At 37.6% G+C, this 25,982-nt stretch overlaps 1 protein-coding gene across 4 annotated transcripts in view; it reads right to left on the minus strand.

The window, feature by feature from the left end:
* ntrk3a (neurotrophic tyrosine kinase, receptor, type 3a) overlaps positions 1 to 25,982 on the minus strand; it is a 219,439-nt gene that overhangs the window by 160,927 nt on the left and 32,530 nt on the right. For all 4 annotated transcript variants that reach the window (XM_039647923.2, XM_039647921.2, XM_089127992.1 and 1 more), the window contains exons 2-3: positions 16,974 to 17,048; positions 13,932 to 14,003 (exon numbers count right to left, since the gene is read on the minus strand). In XM_039647923.2, the coding sequence (XP_039503857.2) occupies positions 13,932 to 14,003; positions 16,974 to 17,048 (147 nt within the window). The remainder of the gene's footprint in view (positions 1 to 13,931; positions 14,004 to 16,973; positions 17,049 to 25,982) is intronic.

A 25,982-nucleotide genomic window follows, 5' to 3' on the forward strand; every position in this document is an offset into this window, starting at 1 on the left:
AAAGATGTTGTGCTTTTGGATGTCGGTACCTGTTTTTAACCATTTTAATTAGCAAGAAAGACCATGATTTTTGTTTTGTTTTCTGTTTTTTTGGTGAACAATGTCACAGCAAGACCAGCGCTAACCAGCATGGGACTAAGTTGGTCTTTTCAGCAGGTTAATGACTTATTAGTAGGCTAACTGGGACACTTCAAATTGGTGAAGACATTTTCTCAGTCTTGCACTTCTAGCTATCTTCTCTGTACAGAGTATTGTAATGAACTGTGAGATGGAGGCTTCCTCCAAGCTCATACGGCCTGGCAGCTTTTGACAGAACCCAAAGGGACGTCTTTCTGCACGCTGAGCACAAGAGAACACGGCACTGACCTAATACTCCATTTTTCCCCACCCTTTTCCCCCGCACTTTTCTTTTTTTCAACCCAAACATGTTTTGTAAGATAAGCCTCCTTTAACCATGGCAGATTCAGCATGCTTTTTGTCTGTGTGAAAACGGATTAGAAGAGGAAAGCAGAGCGGGAAAAGCCATACAAAGTGAGGGAATGAACGACTGACTTTTTTTTTTCCACCAAGTTCTTTCATAGATTTGAGCCCGATGACGCGCCCAATGGGCCCCAAATGAGGGAACGGTCTGTATCACGGTTTTTCGAACCCACAAGAGAGGACAGCGGACTCTAGTGTCAATGTTCTCCAGCCTTCCGTGCCATTACTTAATGAAAGTGCCGTAGTCCTTTCTTCAACTTCCTGTGGGCTTTAATTAGATCATTAGCAGAACAGATTTAATTATAGCACAGGCAAGTGCACGGTATTAGAGGTACACCTGGCAAACTTGGTCCATCATCAAAATACTGTGCACAGAGGAGACCGGGCTTTCCAAGGGTTGGCACTGGCAGCTAGTTGGGATGCAGTGGCCTTCTGGGATTGCGGAATCATAATGAAGTATTATATTCACACCGTGGTAAGAGCAAAACATTTTCCTGATAGCATTAAACCAGCAGGGATCCTAGTCTTGGACCTATAACTGTTCTGCTTGACTTGGCTGGATTTGACTTGAAACAACATTATTGTGCTTTTACGTTTTGTTGTTGTTGTTTTTGGCCTTTTGACACTTATTCTGTAGGCATAGTAGAGAGATAGCAGGAAATAATGTGTGTGGGGGGGGGGGGGGGGGCAAAAAGGACTGACATAACCCATAATTAAAGTTGCATTGAGCAAACACAGCTCAGTTTCGAAAAGTATTTTTTTTTCTTGCAAAACAATTCCTGCGTTCAGCACCATTCCATGCTATATGCTAACAGTGTTGTGCAAGTTACTTCCAAACTGTAATACATTAGGTATTACTTGTTACTGTTATTTAAAAGTAATTCATTACCTTACAATATTACTGTCCCAGAATTGTAATGCGTTACATTACTCATGTATTACTTTTGAGTTACTTTCACCAAAATAACTAAGTAGAACTTAACTTTTGGGCTGTAACGATATGCAATATGAAACCGAAATCGCGATTCGCCACACGACTCAGATCCACGAACCTACAGAATCGCGACAAACCTCTTCCAACTCCAGCGTTATTTTCCTTACCGTCCAGATCCAATGCTGCCTTATCTTTAAATTAGGCTATTAGTATTATTTGAAGTTAACATTATAAAATACGTAGACCTACACCACAAAACTAGTTGAGGATAAATTATTTAAAATTGGGGAAGTCCAGCATTATGGACTTATTATAGCATAATGCTAAAAATTCTCAGAAAATTCATGTATTGAAACATATATAGGCTACTTCCTTAAAGGACTCCAGACATTAGACAAATATCAGTCTATGTTTTATTTTTAATATTAGGGAAAAGACACACATTCATGCGTGACAAAAAAAAAATAGGAGGCAAAATATATATTTTTTTAATTCTGTTAATTACACTGCGCAAATCGGATGGGGAAGGGTTGGCTCTCCAGTCTCCATAGAACTTAAAATATTCATTTTATTTTAGTTTTCGTGTTCGCAATTATGAGGAAAAAACAATGTTACAGACGCGACCGCTCTGAACTGGCACTAAAAGACTGCTTTAAAACTTTCACATAGTCTGTTGCCTTTAAGAAGTAAAATACACTGTAATACAACTGTAATACAAGCCTCACTGAACATGTAACGAGTAAAATATTACTGAAAATTGATTAGTAATGCCTTACACTACTGCGTTACAGCAAAAAGTAATATGTTACTGTAATGTATTACTTTTGTAATGCGTTACTCCCAACACTGTATGCTAACCACTAGAGCACACATTCTTAGAAAAAATGGTTCATTGGGGTTCTATAAATGAAGCATAGGGTTCTTTACTCTACTCCAAAGAACCTTTTATAATGACAAGAAATAACCCTTTTGGCACAATGGTTCTTTATAGGCTATTATTTATTAATATATGACATTATTCTGCAACATTTTGTAGTTGTGATTAAATTATTGTTTATTAAACTGTTGAAGTAACTTAATATCACATTTTTATCATACTGATTTTTGAAGGAGAGAAACTGAAATGGCACTATTCACGTGATATTGATTAACGACATAAAATGATAGAAATATATAAATTTTCTAACCCCCATATCTTGAATTTTGTGATCATTCACATGCATTCATAAATACATTTTAGGGTCTTGATATTTGTCAATAATATGAAATATTTAATCCAGAAAGGACAAAACAAATGTTAATGACTCCAAAAGGTTCCATATAGAACATTTTTCCTGGTTACAAAGAACCCTAAAGGGTTCTTATTATTGAACTGAACTATTATTGAAATCTTATTGATTTCCAAATACATAGTGCTGATTAAGGTTCTATATAAAACATTTTCTTCTAAGAGTGCAACTCTGTCTGATTGTAAGTTCTTTTAGACCAGGGGTTAAAGATTTATTCTATGCCAAAGACGGCCAAATGTGATGATCCCTGAGGGACTCCCTTGCTAAAATATGGAGGTACAGTATATAGATAGACCCATTTGTACAAAGATATTTTACATGTATTAAAGGGATAGTTCACCCAAAAATTAAAAGTCTTACATCATTTACTCACCCTCAAGTTTTTCCAAACCTCTATGTGTTTATTTGTTCTGCTGAACACAAACAAAGATATTTGGAAGAATGTTTTAATCAAACAGATCTCATTCCCCATTGACTTCCATAGTACTATGGAAGTCAATGGGGATTGAGATATGTTTGATTAAAACAAAAGGGACCATCAAAATTAAGTGTTACCCTTTATTTTGATGGACATCCAAAACACATTCAACTGACTATTTTGCAACTACATCAACTTATTCTACTATCCCAAATCCTAACATCTAACCTCAGTTGACATGTAGTTGCCCAAAGTTGTCTAAGTTGTCTAAAGTGGATAATCGGAATAAAGTGTAACCCAATAATGCTTGCAATTAAATATCCAGAATTCACCATCATGTTTTCGTCAGGCATATATACGTGCTGGCATATTAGTTTTGCTCTGATATTTTTCATTAACTTTGCAGGCTGTCGTAGTCTATTTATCAAATGAATACACACGGTTTACAATGAAGATGCAAATGGAGGAGAGGAGTGTTTGACTTTCCGCCCTGGCACCAAACTAATGTGAATTGTGCATTCCGAACATGGCAGACAGAGAGGAACAAACAAACTCACGCAAACAGTGATATTTGTGTACGCAGAGCTGTCAGTTCCTCTGTCACGTGACAGTGTTTGTATGCATTTGCGTCTCTCTCTCTGTCGCTTCCTCTCGCAATTCTCTCCATCTCTGTGCTCCTAACTTCATTCTCTCTTCCTCCATCATCTTTTCTTTGCATCGTTTATTCAAAGCCATTGTAAAATGCTAAACCATCTCCCTCCGTATTTCTATTACTGTTGACTTGTGCTTACCGACACCTTATGCCAAAAAACTGGGCTGTAAAAAAAAAAAGGGCTGCACTAACACTCCTTTGGATTGGTTTGCAGGAGGTAACAGCTCAGCGGCTGCAACAGAGGTATTGATCCGTCCAGTGTCAGCAGGGTTGGCGTGACCTCCCAGGGGAGAGCACAGGCTGTGCCTGGCGCATCTGAGCATCACAGCCCATTAGCCCGGCTGATATAGGGAGCACCGCTCTACCGGAAAAGGAACATAAGAGGCCAGTCCCTACAGTCTTTTTTTTTAGTCAAGTGACAAGATAGAGATATGCATACTTGCATCCATCGACATACATTCACCGAATTTGAAAAATTATGACTGTTTTCATACTGGTTTCCTCCAACACATTTTGACTGGTCAACAAACCGAGAGTCCCACCCCAAACTCAAACCATTGGTTGAGGCAATGTTGCAATGTTAGGGCCTGTTCACATATCGCATCTTTTGCATGCTCAAGTTCGTTATTTCAAATGTAGGTGCGCGGTATGCACGCTCATAATTGAAGCGACGCGGTAGTGGTGCGAAGCACTCATTTTTTCCAAGCGCGTCCACGCCACATCGAGATTAGAGCCCGACCGATAAAGGATTTTGAAGGCCGATACCGATACAAATATTTGTTGGTTATAAAATCCGATATTCCGATATATCGGCTGATATTTTTTTTATTATTATTTTTTTTATTATTTCAGAAACGTGCAACAAAACATTAACAGATTTCCCTAACATTAGTTATTTGGAGTTATTTATGAGTTTTAACTAAAATAATATGATAATGCATTTTAAAAAGAACGTTTCTTTTATTGTCATAACAGAACAGAGGAACATCAAAATATATTAAAGTTCTGATCAATAAAATAATAGTTAGTCTCGACATTGCCTTATAAGCTACCTGCAACCTGGATCAGCAGGCGCGTTATACACGAGTGTTGCCAACAGGGACGGTGTAGAGTGCCCTCTGGTGGACAAACTATACAACTCCAACACTCATGACATGGTTGAAGCATGTTTCGTCCGTTTTTATTTTATTTTAAAAATATTCATTTAACGGCCATTATAACTGGCGATACCGATAGTTTGGAAAATGCCTAATATCGGCCGATAAATCGGTCTGGCTCTAATCAGGATAAAAACATCTCAACTTGAATGCCGCAAGCGCACCAAAAGAGCACAGTAGGTCACGTGACAAGAACCAACTGGAGCACAACCGCCCTAGCGCTTTGGAAAAAGGAGAATGCGGCACGCCCAGTGTTTCCTACGCGCTTTAGGCGCTATATGTGAATCCGGCTTTAAGCTGCTCAAACAAATGCTTGCAATGTTTGGAGAACAACACATCGGCTTGTTGGTTGTCTGCATATTAAGAAATTAATAACTTTGGATATCTGACTTTGAAAAATTTAATGTAATACATACTTATAACTGAACTAATACAAGTCACTTTTAATACAAATATTAAAAAAATAAAAATAATCAATGGCATTAAATTACTTTTTATTTATTGCAAATTTTAGTACATTTAAAGAAGTAAATAAAGTGGGGGGGGGGGAATTTCAATAAACAAATTATTATTATAATTTTATCATTTATTAGGAAGGGAGGAAAGGAAGGAGGGAGGGAAGGAGGGAGGGAGGGAAGGAAGGAGGGAGGGAGGGAGGGAGGGAAGGAGGGAGGGAGGGAGGAAGGGAGGAAGGAAGGAAGGAAGGAAGGAAGAAAGGAAGGAAGGAAGGAAGGAAGGAAGGAAGGAAGGAAGGAAGGAAGGAAGGAAGGAAGGAAAGGAAAGAAGGAAGGAAGGAAGGAAGGAAGGAAGGAAGGAAGGAAGGAAGGAAGGAAGGAAGGAAGGAAGGAAGGAAGGAAGGGTTACAATGATCTAAAGTTCCAACATAATATTGTGTAGGGGAAAAGAGCTGCAAGATATGATAAAATACAGTATAAAATCCCAAAGCAACATGAAATTGTCAGGAAAAAAAAGGGGAATCTGTTTGGTATTTGTTGCAAACCTTATTTTAACCTTTCTCTCCTGGATGAGCGCCACAGTTAATATCATTCCAGTACACTTTCTCTCTCTTTACCCTGAACTTCTAGCCTCCTGAAAGGGAAAACCTCAGACAAAAGGATGACAAACCACCAAACAGTATATAATGCAGTGCAAGTCAATACTGTGGTTTTGACACACAGCACAAAGCAGCCAGACAGTGTTACCAAGAAACTGACTGACAGCTGAAAACGGGGAGGCCAGACCCCAGCCTCACAACTACTACTCTCCTTGTATGATTGACACATTTAATCGGTGTCACACCGCTCCATCACGTAGACCCCAATCTATTTTAGTCAAAAAAGACACATCTGACAAATGGACAACGGTGCAAGAAAAGCATGGTCAGGTGTGACATGCATGCTGATAAGTTGAAAATGGTTTAGGTGGTTTGTTTTATTCCATTAACCCTTTAAGACCCATTTTGGAGCCCCTGCACCGCCTGTTCTTTTCTTTGCTTTTCTAACCCACTATAGCAGTCAGCATCAAGTGCCATATATCATTTTTAACAAGAGAACTTGAAGTTTCAATCCATCTCATTTAAATATTACAATGGATGAATTTACCAGATTTAAGAAACAAGGCTGAAGTATTTTTAGTGATTTTTTTTTTTACTCAACTCAAACAAATCCTCCTGAAATTTGAATTTTTTTCCTTTAGAAAGCTGTACTTGGATATTCTACATTTCCAGCTATAATTTTGACTACATGTAATGATAATAATAATAATAAAACATTTTATTTATAATGCGCTTTTCTAAAACCCAAAGTGCTAAAAGCAGTGTAATAAAGAAACTAATATATTATATAATAGACTAATTTACGAATAAATACATTTTTTTATTTAAAAAACAAAAACAAAAATAAAATCGGACAGAGAAGCGGCAGCCAACATGCGCCAGCGTAGTCTCCACAGGAAAAGTACGCGGATAACAATCCCTAAGCAAGTTATAGCCATTTATTACAACATTATTATAGGCAATTTTTTGTGAAAACCTGGAATACATATTAAAGTAGATGTTTTACTAGTGAGCAATAAAAAAAAACTACAAAATGTCGTTTGATTTTTTTTTTTAAATGTAATTTTCTTGATGCTCCAGAGTGGGTCACATGGCATTAAATAAATCTCAATAAAATAAATAAATAGATTTATGACATATAGAAGACATATGACATTGTGTTTGGTAAGCGAACCAGGACTAAATGTGTGTTGTTGTTGTTTTTTTACTTGTACCAAAATATGAGTAAAAACCATTCACCCTGCCATTTTTAACATTAAAACTAAAGATACAAAAAAAAAAAAAAAAAAAAAAAACTGTAAGCTGACTACTCTTGAGGAGCTTAACCCATTTAATCCCACCGGTCACAATAGTGACCGAAAAAAAAAAATGTTTCATTTCTAATGGGCTATACTGAATAATCTAAACACAGCGGCAGGAATCCCCTCATCACACACACAAATGCAGATCTTCTACGAGGAGACGCGGTTCTAATGCGTGTAACGAACTGTGATGGGCATCATCGCGACTATGACAAGAAAAAAATGGATATGCTTGAGCATTCCGTCCTTTTTAGGGACTCATCTTGCGACACCATGCACTGTTTTTTGGTTTGTTTACGTGTCTGGTTGTGGTCGGTGTTGCATTCACATATCATACGCACCAGAGGTTGTTTTCAGTGGCCTCGGTCCGCTTGTTTGTTGCGCATCAGGGTTCAGACAGCAGAGTTCACGCAAATGAACCACGCTAACAGAGCAATCGCACCAGGGTTCGCTTCAATCCAACCAAACATGCCAAGTGTCATCACACCAAATGTTGTGTTATTCAACCAGACTGGTCCGCTCTTGACTTCAGAGTGGAATCAAATGCATGAAAGCTAGTATAGAATAAATATTAGCCAGTCCTTTTTGTATGCTTGTAATTATTAAAGCTTCTATCCTGATTTTTGCTTAACATCAATGCTGAAATCTGACTGCGAGTCAGCTGCCATCAGACCTTGCTTGTCACCACAACATGCTCTACACTATCAGAAGCCTTGGCTATCAAAAAAAAGAAACATCCTCTTGACATCTCTGACAAAGAAGCCAATTAGTTGGCCCTCTCATGGCGCAGACCTGTTCTGGTGTATATGCCAGAGAGAGCTTTTATTCTGCTGTACAAGGACATCTCCCCACGGAGAGATGACGGTGATGCTGAGAGCTAGTGGCGCGAGGGTGTGAGTATCATGGGGGCGGGCGGAGGTTGGTGTGATGGACCTTTTTGTGTGTCTTTGAACACCGATCTATACTGACAAATCAACAAACAGGAAGTTATAAAAAGGATAACCTGCCTGTCCACTCCTACACAGTTTTTCCTGCACTGCAACGTGACTCTGTGAGGCTGGTTCAGTGAGCAAAACATTCCCTCGTCATTCAATGAGTAGTGGTACACCACCATTTAAAAGATTTCCATGTTTTTAAATAAGTCCCTTATGCTCAAGAAGGCTGTCTTTATATGAGCAAAAATACAGTTCAAACTGTAATATTGTGAAATATTATTCAAATGTATTTTAACCGTTTTCTATTTTAACATATTATAAGCGAAATCACTTTATTGGAACGAGTGCATATGATACTGAAGATGCTGAAAATTCAGCTTTGCATCACAGGAATAAATTATATTTCAAAATATATTCAAATAGAAAACAATTCTTTTAAATTCACAATAATATTTCACAATATTACTGTATTTTAGATCAAATAAATAAAGCCTTGGTGAGACTTGCTTTTAAAAAATACATTTAAAATATCAAACTTTTGAACTGTCGCCTTACTGAATAAGTGCCCTCAGTAGTCTGCTACTGAATGAAGAGACCATATCAGATTTCTATAGAACAGACAGAAGTCAAATAATATATATATATATATATATATATATATATATGTGTGTGTAACTTATAGATATTAAAAAGCTGATTCTTGGACATTGATTTGAGCCAGCCAAATAAGATGGGAGCTTGCAAAATTGAAAACCCTTTGCTATCTTTGGATGAATTTCAGAAAGAACTACCAAAACACCCTACAGCAACCTGTGACCTGTTCTCCTGAAGAGCGAGTGTGAAACAAAGCGGGCCTACATAAAACAGTGAGGATTGACAGCAAGTGACACAGAGAAAGTATTAGAAAGAGAATGACTGGTGCGGTGACAGGAGAAAATGCGAGATTTGGGGCCAGTCTGTACCACACATATTTAAGAACATAACTTTACGACCTCTATAGACAACTGACTTTATCTGGTGCCATTCGGCTGCTCTGAGCTTTATGGAAGCTGTCTTTCAGAACTTTGTAATGTGGCATTGCAATGCATCATGGGTTATGAGTGAGTGACGGTCTCATTCATTGGCTGGATTCATTCTACAGGCGCAGTTTCAATCCCGATCCATGATGCATGGTAATGTACTGTAGCTGAGGCGTTTGGCGATATCCAGTCCTAAAATTTACTCAATTTAGCAATCATGTCAGACATTAGCTTTGGCTTAGCCAACCACATTCCTTAAGCTTTACATTTCACCTGACACAAATGAATAATGCAAAAATGCTAATAATGTCTCCCGGAAATGCGATTAGTCATTCCGCTCTGATGTCAACATTTCATAAAGCTCATCGAAATCACCAGCAGGCATTATCATTAATATCCAATTCATATTTCAACGAGCGAAGAGGACGCGTCGACACATTTAATGTGTTTTCTCAAAGCACTCAACTTTCATCAAGCCAAATAAAGCTCTCATTGGAGCTCAGGGGCCTTCAGAGCCTGCAGAGACAATGGAGCGTCTCTCCTTTACTGATGAGCATCCTATCAAATTTCAGAGAGGGAGACATGGCTGACTGACTAACCACAAAGTCAAAGGCTCATTTTGGAGTTCTTTCACAGAGAAGGAAAAGATGTAAGCTGTTTTAGCGCGCTCCTCCCGTTGCGAAGGGAATAAAACAGCAGCCACATCAACGGTGGCATGAATAATAAATAATGTCATCCCAGAAACAAAGAGATAGATGGATGGGGCCAGAGAGAATGATGGAGGAAGATGAAAAAAAACTGAGTTTGTATGCAAAGGCCAGAAAAAAGTAAAAAGAGAGAGAAAAGAGGGGGGCGTCTATGAGAAAGGGGTTTCAGAGAAGGACGAAGACTGAGAGAGGGCGCAAGAGAATGACAAAGAGAAAATTCAAGAGAAAGTTTGATAATGTATGAATTAAGAAAAAGAGACGACCACCAAAGTCAGTGTTAGCCTCCTAAATAACATTAAACTCTAAACAAAACCAAAGCAAAACAAAACTACACAAATAAACAAAATAGTAGTTGGTTTGTCTGACGGATTAACTTCTAAAAGTAGTTCATATTTCAGCTTAGTTGGCATTAGCCGTTTATTATTATTTTACAGTATTTACAGTTTTCATATTTTTTTTTATATCAGTACTGTGCGATTAATCATAATTGTCTTATGTAAATGTTTGTCTTACATTAGTTAACCTTGTATAAGAGGTTTTTGCTGAAGTATTTATAATTGTGAAAATTCACTTACCGGAATTTGACTTATTTTAATAATATGTATTCATTTGTGAAATAAGTCTTTGATCATATACCAATACACCAATCACATTAAATAATCATGATTTCAATATTGATCGAAAACAATCGGGATTATGATATTTGCTATAATCGAGAATCTTTCATACTTGATCAAATAAATGTTAAATTATTGTGTAGGGCTGTCAAACGATTAATCACGATTAATCACATCCAAAATAAAAGTTTGTGTTTACATAATATATGTAGGTGCACTGTGCATAATTATTTTATTTATATAAATAAACACACATGCTTGTATATATTTAAGAAATATTTTCATGTCTATACTGTATATAGATTTATATATAATTTATATTATTAAATATTTTATATATAAATAATATTTTTTTTTCTTAAATATAAATGCATGTGTGTGTATTTACATATATAAAATAATTATACACAGTGCACCCACATATATTATGTAAACACAAACTTTTATTTTGGATGTGATTAATCGCGATTAATCGTTTGACAGCCCTATAATTGGGGAGATTTTTCAAGAAAACGTGACATTTTCTTGCAAGGTGGTGCCTTGAGAGACTGGGAGGTTTTAATGAGTTACTCTCTGCTGTCCCTCAGCACATTCCTCATGGAAATAACCTTTACAGGATACCTTGAGTCCCCGCTCCATCGTCCAAAGAAAAAAAAATGCTCTTGTGGAAATCCAGAAGGCAACCTTTCATTTCGCCACACATGGCCAGTAGACACATGAAAGCAAATGCCCCTCCTCAAAAAGCAGGTCGACCAAAGCAATGGGCTATCGTATTGATTTCTTTGTCTTTTATCTAAAGCTGCTGAAAACAAATTTCTTTTGCCGTTTGGGGTATGAAAACAAGAAATAAACACAAGGAAACAGGCCCCTTGACACCAAAACTCTTACTGCAAGGGTCACAAAGCTTGGTGAGTCTCCAAAACAAGAGGCTACCAAAAATTCTGAAAAAATAAGACAATAAAAATTCACAATTCGCGCTATTTAGTTGGATGCTCATGTTCTTGGGTTTTGTCTTGTACGATTCACCAAAATAATAAAAAAAAAGTTTTCTAATCTTTCATCAATATATAATTACTTGATTCACTAAAAACTGAAAAACTGTCAGTGAGGTAAGATACAATATATATTCTCTGAAATAAGTCTAATCTCATGCAATTACACAACAGTGTACTAATGCCGTTTTCAGCATATTTAGATGTAAACAAAAAAGTTCCCTGTGAGAACAGTGATGTATGAATTATCTATGTCAAATGTTTGGGTCATAAAACAGAAATGGGAAACGGATCAGAACACTGCCGCTTTATTCCCGGGCGCTGACCTTGTGTGTGTTTGTGAATGGCATGTCCGGAAATCTCTGGGATTTTTTTCGCTCATAAAAGTCAGCTCTTTGAAGACCTCACACGGGATGGAGAATAAAAAAGGGCCCAAAAAGAAACACTGGCATTACTGTACTTATCTGCCGGCCTGCTGACTCACACACACATTGTGTTCTCAAGGGAAAAACACATTGATATCTGTTGTCTTGGTCACCATTGTAAGGTCACCAAGTATTTAATAGGTTAAACTAAACAGGACTGTGTTTCCCAAAAGCTTCATTAGCCCAAATTATGTCTTTTTTCTGTAAAAAATAACTTATTATTTTGAGTTTCCGATGATTAAATTAATCTCTAATGTATTAACTCACTTTTTCCAGTTCAATCAACTTAAAATTTGAAGGCAACCAGATTACTTACTTTTTTAAGTTAAACCAACAATATTTTTTTACAGTGAGAATATATATTTTTTCCCTTGTTTGAAATACATAATTTCAATCCTAAACTATGAAAATCCATAATAAAAACGTAAATTGAAATTGAAATCAACCTAAAACTCTTAAAAAAATATCCAACTGATGTACACCAGTTTGTTCCTCATTTCTTCCACAACTAACAATTTTCCCCCTAATAGTTACTTTAGGCCAGATTCACATATAGCGCCTAAAAACGTGTAGAAAACACTGTGCGCGCCGCATTCTCCTTTTTCCAAAGCGCTAGGGCGCATTCTGAAAAGTTGAGATGTTTTTATCTCAATGCGGTGTGGGCGCGCTTGGAAAAAATGAGCGCATCGCTTCCTAAGTCTACACATAGTTTGATCTGGTATAGACTGCTACTGTCCAGGTCGTACCTAGTTTAAAAAATATATATATTGTTGGTTTAACTTAAAAAATTAAGTATCCTGGTTGCCGTAAAATTTTAAGTTGATTGAACTGGAAAAAGTGAGTTAATACAATGAAGGAGATTGATTTAACCATCAGAAACTCAAAATAATAAGTTATCTGAACTAAACAAATTATTTAAGTTGATTTGACAAAAGAAAAAATGTTGTGATAACAAATCTTGAAAATATTTTTTACAGTGAAAAGCTTGACAAGTATAAAATTATAAATCACACCCCCTACTGAAGTGCTTCCAATGGAAATAGTGACAAATACCTGAACATTGTATACAGAAGACATTCACCGGGAGCGCTCACCAACACAAAACCGCATAGGCGTCGGTTTATGACAGAGAAAAAAAAGAAGTGCATTTTCATTTGTGATGGACAGCACAAATTGTCTGGAGGTGACTGTGTGATTCCACGTCCTTTCCACCGCTCACTGCAGGAAATTGGGAAATAACAGTCCTGTCACACTCGTCCAATTCAGCCTTCATTAAGTAAATCATCTCTCTCTCTCTCTGCCCACATTCTCCACCATCTTCTTTCCCACAACTCAGGTAGCTCTACCTCAAACAAACTTTGTTTATTTAGAGCACACAACAGAGGGTCTTTGCAGACTGTCGGAACGAGGAAGTGAACGTGCAATCTAACACAGAGAATTTCAAGAGGCACACATCAACGCTTTATGGCACAGACTGTTAAGCCAATTATCGACAAGGATTCATTTCGGTCAAGCAATTTTAAAACCATCAAACGACTATAGACAAAGACGATATGTTAACAAGCACACTCCAAAGCTGCTCTTTAGAGATTAAAACCAATGTACGTGTCTGCTGGCCTACTCGCAAAGCTCACTTTTGAGAAATAGCTGCGGGTGGTGCTCAGTTCATTGAGGAGAACTTTATCATCATAAATTATGCACGGGGGGGCCGAGGCATCTCTCGATTAAGAGCAGCCATGATACCGTGAGAGCAGCCAAAGATGGAAAATGCATTGTCCCAATTTGCTAAACATGGCCTACTTAAGAAGATCTATTGCGTGGTGTAGATGAACGAGTGAACCCAACTTCCCGATCCATCTCCAACAGTGCGAGTCTCGAGGAACAAACAATTGACTTTCAAATGAGCTGTTTAGTCAAAGAGTGTGAGAACATTCTAGTACACAGGACTCACATGTAGTGCAGGTTTGGGTTCTGAGCGAAGGCTCGTGGCTGAATCACATGTAAGTTGCAGTTCGCAATGGTCCTGAAATGGAAAGGACAAACAAACAGGCATTAGTAGTTTCCCAACTATTTTGACCATTTATTTCTTGCTGGGCATATTTTCAAAGTTGATGAACTTTTAAATGCAAAATACTGAAAAAATAGTCTTTAAAAGACACCCGGCTTAATCACATGGAAATAAAACAATATATTGCCTTCTAAAGCCACTTTTTGTAATGATTATTCAATTTTGTTTACATTTGAATTATATTTAATTAATATAAAGAATGTATGCAAGTATTACCGGTCCTACTCGACCCGCTTTGAGCGGGATTCGAACCGAGGTGTCCGGTGTGGCCTCTGAAGGGCGCGCTAACAAAGATGCTTCTTGCTAAAGATGCTAACTTCTTGCTAAAGATGCTAACATAGCGTGCATCTTGAGGCCAGGGGAGTGAGGTTTACACGCACAGCTCATATGGCTATGTTGCCTTCACAAAATACCCTCATTAAAACCAACTTTATATATATATATATATATATATATATATATATATATATATATATAAAACGGAAAATCACTAATTTATCTCTGATTCTAGCTTTTCCTACACAACATTTTTTTTCATCTGAATGGGAGCAACATCAAAAGTGTGCAGCCATGCACACGCTTAGCTTCGAGAAAATTTTTGTTATGACATGTGTAAAACGAGTGCAAGATATGTGATGGTATCTTTGGAAACTGTAATTTTACTTGTGCTACAAAAAGACATTAACAACCTGCGGCAAAGGACAATTAGGTTATGCTAATGTCAAATGCTGCAGTGAGTTGCTCTGATTAGCCTAAAATATATTGCACAAAAAATATGATGCACAAATCAGGTCTAAGAGGAGGTGAGCTGGTAAAAGAAGAGTGAAAGACCAGTTCACGTTCTTCAATTTAAATGGATCTGACAGCAGCTAGGGGCTAAACGGGCTGCTAATTGTCTAGCCGTCTCGCAGCAGTGTCAAAAGGGGAAATGTGGATGTAAAAGGAAAAAAAAAACCCTTCATCTAATCCTTGCTTCCAATCTGTCTCCTCTCCTCAAGTAACATCATTAAGGGCAGAAAATCATCAAGAGCCTGCATCCTTGCTTCTGGTGTTATTTATGCTGGCAGCTGGAATCAATTATGTATATTGGATACATTTTTTTTTTTCATTGGCATTTGTGAGATGTTTATTTGCGCAAAGCATTCTCAGCTCTTGTTATTAGGGGCTTTTGCGGGACCAATTGCAGCAAAGTATTTCTTTTTGCATGAGGTTGGAGACTTAAGCTCGATGAACATAATGCTTAATATGGATGATTATCAACTGCTAATTTTGAATCACGAATGGAATGGTGGCCCAAATGGATGTCTCAGATCAGACTAGACTGATTCTGAGGAGGGTGACTAAGACACAAGATCGCTAAGCAAAATTAATCTTCTATGTCACTTCATTAATTACTGCTTCCTAGTCTGGGAAAACCCAGAAACTTTTAGCAAATTTAGAATTGCTCTGAAAGTTAGTCTGGCAAAGAGCTCATTCAAGCCTATTTCCAATCCGTCGAAATCGAGGCACCAATGAGAAACGTTGGGGCGGGTTTACACGATGACGACAGCGCTGGGATTTTGAAGTAGATTTTGTAGCCTACTGTCACAGATAGCCTGTGACCTATGACTTTTATTTTGAAAGGACTGCTGAAGTGCGTGTATACCAATTAACAGTTCACATCAATATACGACCACACACAACCTAGATGTTGGCAAAATAACATCATATATATACTAGATGTGTGGTTATTTCTCTGTTTAGGTGGTGTAATGAGCCTCTGCTTTGCCCTACAGTTTTGTTATACATTTATTTTCGTTTGTTGGTTGTTTTGTCACAATGCTTAATGTTTTCTGTTGTTTTGTTGTATGATTTAAAGGGATACTAAAATAGGGGAAATAGGCTCATTTTACAACTCCCCCAGAGTTAAACAGTTGAGTTTTACCGTTTTCGGATCAATTCAGCCGATTTTCTGATATTTAGAAGAATGTCAGTATACAGACAGTTTCTGGTCTCATTGACTTCCATAATATATTTTTTCCTACTATAGAAGTCAATGAGACCAGAAACTGTCAGGTTACTTATATTTTTCTAAATATCAGAAAATCGGCTGAATTGATTCGAAAACGGTAAAACTCAACTGTTTAACTCTGGAGGAGTTGTAAAATGAGTAAGAATGCAAGCATATGCACATTTCATGCTCATACCAAATTTCAAGTTTCAAATATTAGCCTGCAGATTTAAACAACGAGAAAAAAAAAATACTTTTTGACCAATAGAGCATCTGAAATATCAGAGACTGACTTCTTGCCTCAATGAGAAGAAGTCCTAAAAAAGTAGCCTAGCTACTCATGCATTTTAAATATTATTTGTTAAAAACAAGCCCCAACGTGTGACTCATGTTGTGGACTCCGACATAAATTGACACGCTAAAAGGCTAGAGTGATTCACTGTGGGGGAGGGAAAAAAAAAGAATCTTCTCAGCTCAAATAAATCCCTCCTATCCCAGACCAGAGGTTCTGCCACATCACCTTAATAGTGCGGGTTACAGTTAACTGCTAATGAGAACCTTATTAATCATTTCTCCTGGTCACCATTTACAAGTAGAGCTGTAATCGGAAGGAAGAGGAGGTTTGAGAGGCTCTTGTGAGGGAGGAAGCCCTACTTATGAAGAGCCAAGTAAAGATATGTGCGTCAACCGTAGCAGACTGAATGAGGTAAAGCAAGTCTTGACCAGATGGAGGGTGTTGGGGGATGTAATTAAATTTTCTGGCTACTTCAGCAGCATTATTTGATCATTTTAAAGCAGGCCTTGGGGAAACACTTTTTATGTGGGGCTGGCTAGAAAAAGCCACTGTGAAGCTCGCCCATGCTAGAATGCCATCGCTAGCAATACGTTCCCGCAGATGTCAGATCAAAAAGATGTGGTTGCAATGTGGTACTCACAGTCTCTGAAGCCCAGTGTACAACTCCATGTCAACGCCCCTCAACTCCTGCAAGCCTGACCAGTTCTCAATGTGTCTGCAGAAACAAATTCAGAATATAGAATTAGAAGATATGCATCTATAAATACTCATTGGCTTGCAGAGAAAGGAAAGATGTTGCAATTTGTTAAAAGAATGGAAACTAGTCGATTTTTCAATTTATCATATGGTACAAGTGGATTTACATCATCATTATAATAAATCCTCAATATGTAAAACAGGTTATCTCTTTTTTTTTAAATTGCAAGACTACATTGTTGCTATGTTATTCCCTTAACTAAGAGGAGTTGATGCATACTTCTCTCGTCTCTGTGTTTCCACTCAATCGCTCTGGCGCGAGACACTTTGATAGCACTTAACTAGCCCAGTTCATTCAATATGGGCCAAGCAGAGAAGCGACCAAACACCTCCACGTTTTCCCTCTTTAAATACAGTTACACAAGTATAGTAACTCAACCTAGAACGATGACACTAAATAAAACGTTGTGCTTTTCTAAGCGTGTAAAGTGGATAACTATATTGTGTGGTGGAATGCCACACCCACTTGGGAGCACTTCGACTCGGCGCATATATAACGATGGACTTGGCGCAGTAATATCAGTAATAATATAATAGAGTCGAAGTGCTCCCAAATGGTGTGATATTCCTCCATACAATATAGTTATCCATTTTACACGCTTAGAAAAGCTCAACGTTTTATTTTGTGTCACCGTCCTAGGTCGAGTTACACTGCTCGAGTATCTGTGTTTAAATAGGGAAAACGTGGAGCTGTTTGGTCGCTTCTCTGCTTGGCCCATATTGAATGAACTGGGCTAGTTAAGTGCTATCAAAGTGTCTCGAGCGATTGAGCGCACGGACTGAGACCAGAGAGGTATTTATCAACTCGTCTTAGTTAAGGGAATAAGTTTAATATGAAAAAAACGGTAGAGTATCCCTTTAAGAAAGTGTTAGTTGAAGGGAAAAGTAAATATAACATATTGGATAATTGTGCATTCTCGTTTATACAATGAGTAATAAAATAAAAGCTCCAACTGATTAAGAATATCTGATAAAGGCATAAAACATTTATTAGATCCAGAAGAACAAAAATAGACAGTGTTCATGATTTTTATCAGTACTGGTGCGAGTAGTTGACTGAAATAACCAGACCTCTTCAGCGCAGCTGTGACAAGAGCCAGCTGGCATCATCACTTTGTGAATTAGCACCCATTACAACACAAGACTCTGATTAATAAATGTTTTCAGAAGTTTCACCAACGCCATAACTATGTTTCTAGAAGTTTCCCCAGCTTGGGGCATCCGCTGCTAAACGCTGATAAACACAGCCGCTCGGAAGACAGCGAGGGCATGCCGGCGAGTAGACGCAAATCAAAGTGAAATTAAACTGTGTCACATTTTTGTGAAATATTGAAATCTTTCATGTCAACACCAGTTACTATAAATATTACAAATACAGAGGCAAATACTTAATTTCATTACGTAGACAACAACAGACTCCCTTTGCTTGACCAGGCTATTTAATGGCAAATACAGGTGGTCAGTTCCCATTCACAGCCTGTTCTCAGAAGCATAACACATGCTGTATTCACGTCTCTTGATTTGTATAAGTTACCTACAGTACGTTACAAGCTGACACTTTGCATTCTGTGAACATCAGGATCCAGACGAGTAATTAAGTCCACATTGGCCATTCAGACAGAACCAGTCATATGCAAACCAAAAATTAGCCCGGATAGATCCAGGCACGGAACATCTGTGGATATTTCCAGAGATCAAGGAGAATGGGGGGGGGGGGGGGGAAATGGAAGTTGTATGTCTTGTAATGATGATGATTTTCAAAGCAGGCACACATTTACAAATGTTTCAAATCGCTAAACAACTTTTCTAGTTGGGGGAGAGACCGGAACGCAGAGAAAAACGGTTTTCCTAAACAATGGTGTACTGTGAAATGTGTTTTTTGGAAGCCCTTGGGTTTGAAGAACCCTCTTGGCTTCAGGAGAGTGTTTTCCAGTGTCAGTGACGGAGGGTTTCAGATGAACAGCAGGAGGCTTCTGCCTCACCAGCATCTGTCTTCAGCTGGCTCGTGTGCCATAGAGGACAGCCTGGAGACATATGTGGATATACCTCATTATAACAGTAAACAAATACCAATGCGATGCTAGTCTGGGTTTCCCCATGCTGTGCGATTTTATTCACGCTGTAAGGCAGTATGGATACCATGGTCCAGATTTTCGCCTCATTTAGGGAATCACAGAACGGGAAGGGAGCAGCAAGACGATGACGACATCTATTCGACACACCGAAGCAGTTTGTTTATTTCGATGGATTCAACATGGCTGCAGACGCGAAGCTACCTTTTGATGCAGCCTTAGATATTGTTCTAAGTAGATCAGAATGCAAGTTTATTTTGAAAAAAACAGCAGCTTTTGGCGTAAAACTTCACGAGACCCCAGTCGTTATTGTTGTCTCGCCATTAATCGCCTTAATGAAGGACTAGGAACAGGAGGCGGTCAACCTTGGAATATCAGCCGCTCAGTTGTGTCCCGAGAAAGAAAATGCGATAAAGAATTGTCGATACCAACTTCTGTTCGGCAGTCCCGAGGCCTGGATGAGCGCAAACTGGCAAGACGTGTAAGCCACGGAGTTGTATAGTAACGTTACCAACCTGCAAGGTATCCTTTTAATTTATAAATGGTAAGTGGTATTTATTAATATCATATCGTCATTATGCCTGTAGACTACCTGGTTGTCACAGTGCCACTAAGTTGTGTTGCTTTTCAATATCAATATAGAGCTACCGCTTTAGTAGCATAACTTTCAGCTGTGCACACGTCCCCGATTAAAGTTGTTGACACTTTAGTCATTAAATTACATTTTAAATTTTTTTAAACTTGTTAAGTACAAGCGCTAACAATTTCCAATGCAAATAACAACTTCAACATATGTTAAACTGTACTTATTACTTGTGTTTTTCTAATTGAAACGATTGGCTATGAGCTACGTACAGGCGCATTTGATAGACAATCTTAGCACCCAATAAACAGCGCCGGGCATTCGTAAACCACGCCTCAAATACGAGAAAATGTACATGTGGTTCCCAGACCCAAGTCTCAACGAGAATTGGGTCTGGCGTTAGCTAGGCTAATGTGATGCACTAATGGAATAAAATAAATATATTGAAAAATATTAAATAAAAGAGTAAAGAAACATTTAACACAAGGTTCTTTTGGTAATGGCAAGAAATGCAGGAAGGAATTTACAGTTAGTGTTAAATGGTTCACAATTATCCCTCGTTTCACAAACAAGTCTTATACTAGTCCTAGACCAACATGCATGCCTGAAAGTAACTTGAACTGACATTTATTAAAATATGTCAGTGCCATTGGTTTTGGCAAGATAATGGGACACCGAAGACTGGAGTAATGCTGAAAATTCAGCTTTGACATCACATAAATAAATTAGAAATATCAAATAAAATATATTAGGATAAAAAGTTATTTTTAAAATTAATAATATATTTCACAATATTACCGGGTTTTACTACATTTTTATTTAAAAAAAATAAAATAAAAATAAATAAATAGCAGTCTTGGTGGAAGCATGCAAAAAAGCATGGGAAAAAATTGTCTATTTGGATTAAATTATTATAGACAAACCCAAAAGAATATTTCATCAACAAACATTCATACTTTCACTGACAATAACAACATTGACTGTAGTTCACCATTACTTGTTGTCTGGTGCTCCCAAACGACTAGTTTAAATTACCCACAATGCAATTACATCTAAGCTAATGACAAAGCGTTTAATTGAGGAGAAAGCTGCCACATCCCATGGAGCATTTGGCTTGTCAGCGATGCAAATTTGCACACTTGTAGTTTGCTGTCATGGAAATGCGATTCCCAGAGGTCTCCCCTCTCGTCCGCTGACAGGAAGTGCCGCTTGGCATCTGGTGGCGAGCGAATCGAGCGGTGTGGGCCATTTTGCCACACTCCTAAAGGAATCCGGAGTCTTAATCGCTTATTTATCTCTGGCACTTAACGGCAAATGATTTAAAACTTCTGGGATTTGCCACTGTGTCATGCTCTCGATACTGTCAGTTCAATCATTCAGTGGCTCAGGCGCTTCTCTCTCTCGATCACTCATTCGCTCACACGTACACACACCCAGATGCTGTTTTTCTTGACACCGCGGTAGCAGCTGCATGACACACATCTCAGATAGATGTGCCTGGGAAATTACGAGCTGCATTCCATCTGTTGCTAGCATCAGGTTTTCTGAGCTCGGCTTGCGCATATTTACATCAGCCGTAGAAGTGTAACAATGTCCATATCTGGTCTGAACATGCCGACCGTCTACACTTGATCTGTGTCTGTGTGAGTGGGCGAGTGTGGGTGCATTTATGAGAAAAACAGACCAAAACCGCCACAGAATACGCCTCGATGCTCATCCTGATTGTTGACTTCGCACGATTTCGCTCGTGTGTGATATTTATGACAGGTTGGACTGTGGCTCTTTGACCTTTGAGAAGATTGAGGGGCTGTCTTTTCTTTGCATGGGTCTTATGAATACGCCAATCGTACTAAACCAATTCTACAAATGTCATCAGCTTTCAAAATTTTACCCCAAAATAAAATGTCTTCATCATTTACTTACCCTCGTGTTCTTCCAAACCTTAGTACAAAATTAGACATTTTGAAGAATGTTAAACTGACCATATAGTGTAATGTAAAACACTGTTGTTAACTAAAACATTTCATTAATTAAAATAACATATTGGGTGAAAATAGATTTAAATAAAAGCTAATTCAAAAGCTAATAAACACAATCACATATAAATACTAGTAAAATAGGCAATAATAAAAAGGAGCCTACCATATTTAAAAGCCATATTTTACCCAAAAACAAAAAAATTCTAATTTACTCATCAATATACATGTATGATCTACATGAATGTAATTCTTCTACAGAAAACACAAGATATTTTGAAGAATGTTGATAGTTTTGGTGATATTGTATCAAAAAATATTTCTCAAAGAAGTCATCTTCATACAGATTTGGATAGGGCTGGTGTAAACGGTTATTAACTAAACGATTAGCTGGGCGATTATTTTATTGATTAGTTGACTAATTGGATGGCTAATATAAAGAATATTTTTCTGCTGCTCGATTAATAAAAATCACAATGTATCTTAATTAAATACTAGCGTATTGAATCATGATACTATAAGCTGGCTAACGTTAGTCTAATGTTATGTATTTGAACACAGTCGTTACTCTACAACCACCAAAACCGTGTTATTAACATTTATATATATATATATATATATATATATTTTTTTTTTATTTATTTATTTTTTTTTGCTTGGATGTGTGCACGCCTTTTTTGTAACCACATGCATGGCGCCACATCCGAGGATGATTTTGCGCGTCTTTTTTTTTTTTTTTTTTTTAAGGGTTTGTTTACTGTGTGTGATTCATTTAATGGAAAGCACATTCACATCTAGTTGTCTTCGTCCTCTATTCTGCAATGTTTTGGTCTCCCATGTGTGTGTGTGTGGCAAGCTGTACCACGGGGAACGTGCAAAAAAAAATATATAAATAAAGAAGTGTCGACGCAAAAATATGACGTCAACGTAATTTTGACGTCGAAGCGTAGACGTCATTGATGCGCCGCTACAGCACTAGATTTGGAACACCATTGGGATGAGTACATTTTGGTGTGAACTATCCCTTTAAAAAATAGAGCAAAGGTCATATTGGACTACATCTTTGGAGTACTTTATGGAGCTTCACAATCTCAGTACCCATTCAAGTTCATTACATTCTGAGTGACCAGTATCGCACAGAAGAAAATCATATACAGGTTTGGAACAACATGAGGGCAAGTCACACCTGGCTATCAGGATGATTTTTCACAGTTCTGTGACTGTAAGTAATCAGCATTTCTTTAAACGCTGACTAGATTCTGCAGATTGCGCTTAAATCGAAAGTTGAAGACATGGAGCAATCGAAATTTGGAGGTGAAGTTGGCGGATGTATCCGAAAGTGTGAGCTGGGTTTTTGCCCCTGTGACTAACTGACACATCGACTAATTGATGGGTTCATTGATTGTTCTGTGCAGTTTCTAAATGACCAGTAATGAGTCAAAGAGCAGACCCCGAGTGTCCAAAGAAAAAGTATCTAAAGTAGACTCGACTTCCATGTGGATCTTCCAGACCGATTTGGCCTTCTTCAGTCATCATATTATAATGGTTTCATAAATCTTTCTAGTAAGCACACGCATTCCTGTGAGGATTCATTAAATATGTGCAACGGTTTTCCACAATAAACATTCGTGAGAGCTAAAAGCTTCTACAGAAGGCCAAAGAATGACTTGAATTAATCACAGTTCAGTTTACTATAGAGATGTAAGCATTACTTTTATGGCGAAACGGTCTTTTGACACTTCAAGACTGCCTTAAAAAAACATGCAGCCATAAAACTTTTCAAATTGACTCAAATACTATGGCTTATATTGCTGTCATATAAGGAAATGGTTATTGTAAAAGAAACCGTCAAACTTGAATTTCCTCAATCCATAAAATGCCCAACCATAATATAAAGGATGTTTTCAATATTCCAGGCAAAAGCTTTATATAGCCGTAACACTGCCACCTCAGCTCTGTTATGTATGACACAAAAGGTGATATTTTGTAGAGTGTCCAAGCTGCTCTTTTTCATCCAAGTAACATAAAGGTCATTTGGGTTTGGAAAGATGAACACACATCCATTCTGTGAACAACAGCAGTCTACAGTGAAAGGGTAGCCTTACCTAGCATAGGTAGCATACATTTGCATTCTCCGAGCATCAAAAAACAATATAAGTTATCTGTTTGTTTGTTTTTTCGTGAAAAACAATGCAGAGCATAAGCATGTTTTGCTTTAAGTTCCAAGTTAGCATTCAAAAGCTTGAAGCAACATGAAGCAGAAGTCAGACACAAGCATATTGCTTTACATTTGCATCCATCACTATCCACAAAAAATTCATGTCTGCCATAGCATTGCATAAAATGCTATTAACAGTTTTCTACAGTATCAACATGACCATATATCTACAAAACAATGCAATGGAAAGTAGTGTTGTCATGATACACACACAAAAAAAAGCCTTTTTAAAGATTTACGCATTAATTAATATGTAAGGATTATTTGAGTAGCCTAAAAAAAAACTAGAGCGTAGTAAAACATTTTGTTTAAATCTTAAATGTAAAAGTTGTTGGGTTTTTTTTTTTATACGGATAATATAAACAAATGGGCCTGTTCCCTTGTTCCATTAAGATTTTTACAAAATGTTTTATCAAGCTGGAGCCATTCTAGCCACCATTTGACTGTAAAATTAAGGAGAGAGATGAGAACGCGCTGCCTGGATCATTGATTGGAACATTTACTTATAAAAAAAAACGGCTTGATGGAAGTGTTGATAAAAATAAAGTCGTCTGCAATGTCTGCAGCAAGGAATTAGCATATCACCGGAGTTCAACTGTAAAGAACCACATCAATGCAAAGCATCCAGGAGTTAACGTTAAGCCGGAGGAACGGCCTAGCGCGTCCCTAGAGATACCAGATACCAACTCTAGCAGTCAACGTCATCTTCAAACTGGAGCAAACACTAAAACGCAAACTTAGCAAATCTATATGTGACCATTTTGATGATAGAAGACAGAGCAGAGCTTTTACAATTAGCCTCTTCAGACATAACAAATAACCCACCATTGTGAAACACTATTATTTTAAAAATCCATGACACTGAAAAAGAAAAAGGAGATGTATTGGCTGTAGCAGACTATATCGCACTGACAGGGGATCACTGGACTTCAGTTAGGAATCACAATTACCTTGGTGTTACGACACATACTGTATCATTGACTGTGAGTGGAAACTCCAGACATTTGCGTTAGCAATACTAAAAACGGAAACCGGGCATTACGCCCATGCCTGCGCCCAGCAGTTTGTTTGTGGCGGACGCATAGGGGGAGTTCAACAAAAGATCACCACAGCCGGCACAGACAGCGCCCGAAACATGATGGCGAGAAAGCTTCCATATGCGCACATATTGTCATATTGTTACAGTCATTATTTGAACGGTGAAAATAATAATAAAAGAGTTTCTGAACTTTAATATCACTTATCCTGATTATTCAGTAATTAATTTGAAATTAAGTATTAAAAATAGCTTTAAATTATGTATGTGATTAATCACAGAGTATGTAATTAATTAGATTAAATGGTTTAATCAATTGACAGCCCTAATTTTTTACTTAGTTATGATACATATTATGAATTAAGAATTTTAATTAAGGATTATTAAATTTCATTTGATGGAATTGAATTAAAATGCGTGAATCTTGAAAAAAAAGGTTTAGTTTTTCTTAATGTACCAAAATTATGACTTTGATAGGATACCCAATTAAACTGAACTGATACCATGACAAAAACCGAAAACAACAGGAAAAGTTAGATGACTCACATGACTTATTACAATTCATTATTTTATTTATATATATATATATATATAGTTAAGTTCAAAGTTCTAAGCTTGGGAAATGTGCATGCATATATGACCTCTGATCCAGTTTATAACAAAATGCTGATGCAAGCCCCTTCTGTTTTACAAAGGAGAATTTCTTATGACATTAAATTTCACAGAAACAAAATTACCACTGCACTGACCACTGGTGCATTCTTTGCCAAGAGCAGATTGCTCAATGAATGGCTAAGGAAGTACATCACATGCCAAACCTCTAAAAACTTCTAGTTCCATCTCCGAAATGGCGTCGCAACAGGAGGGATTGGTCTATGTTTCATAAATATTCCAGTATTGGAGATCTGCATATGCGCTCTGTTTGATGTAGGGAACCTGAGAGACGGAAAGAAACGCTGGGAGACTGCCAGCTCTAAATCTTCCCTTCGCTTCAGCTTTAGGAGAAGA

The sequence above is a fragment of the Pimephales promelas genome, chromosome 25 (genome assembly GCF_988280905.1).
Source record: "Pimephales promelas chromosome 25, fPimPro1.hap1.1, whole genome shotgun sequence".
Classification (NCBI taxonomy): Eukaryota; Metazoa; Chordata; class Actinopteri; order Cypriniformes; family Leuciscidae; genus Pimephales; species Pimephales promelas.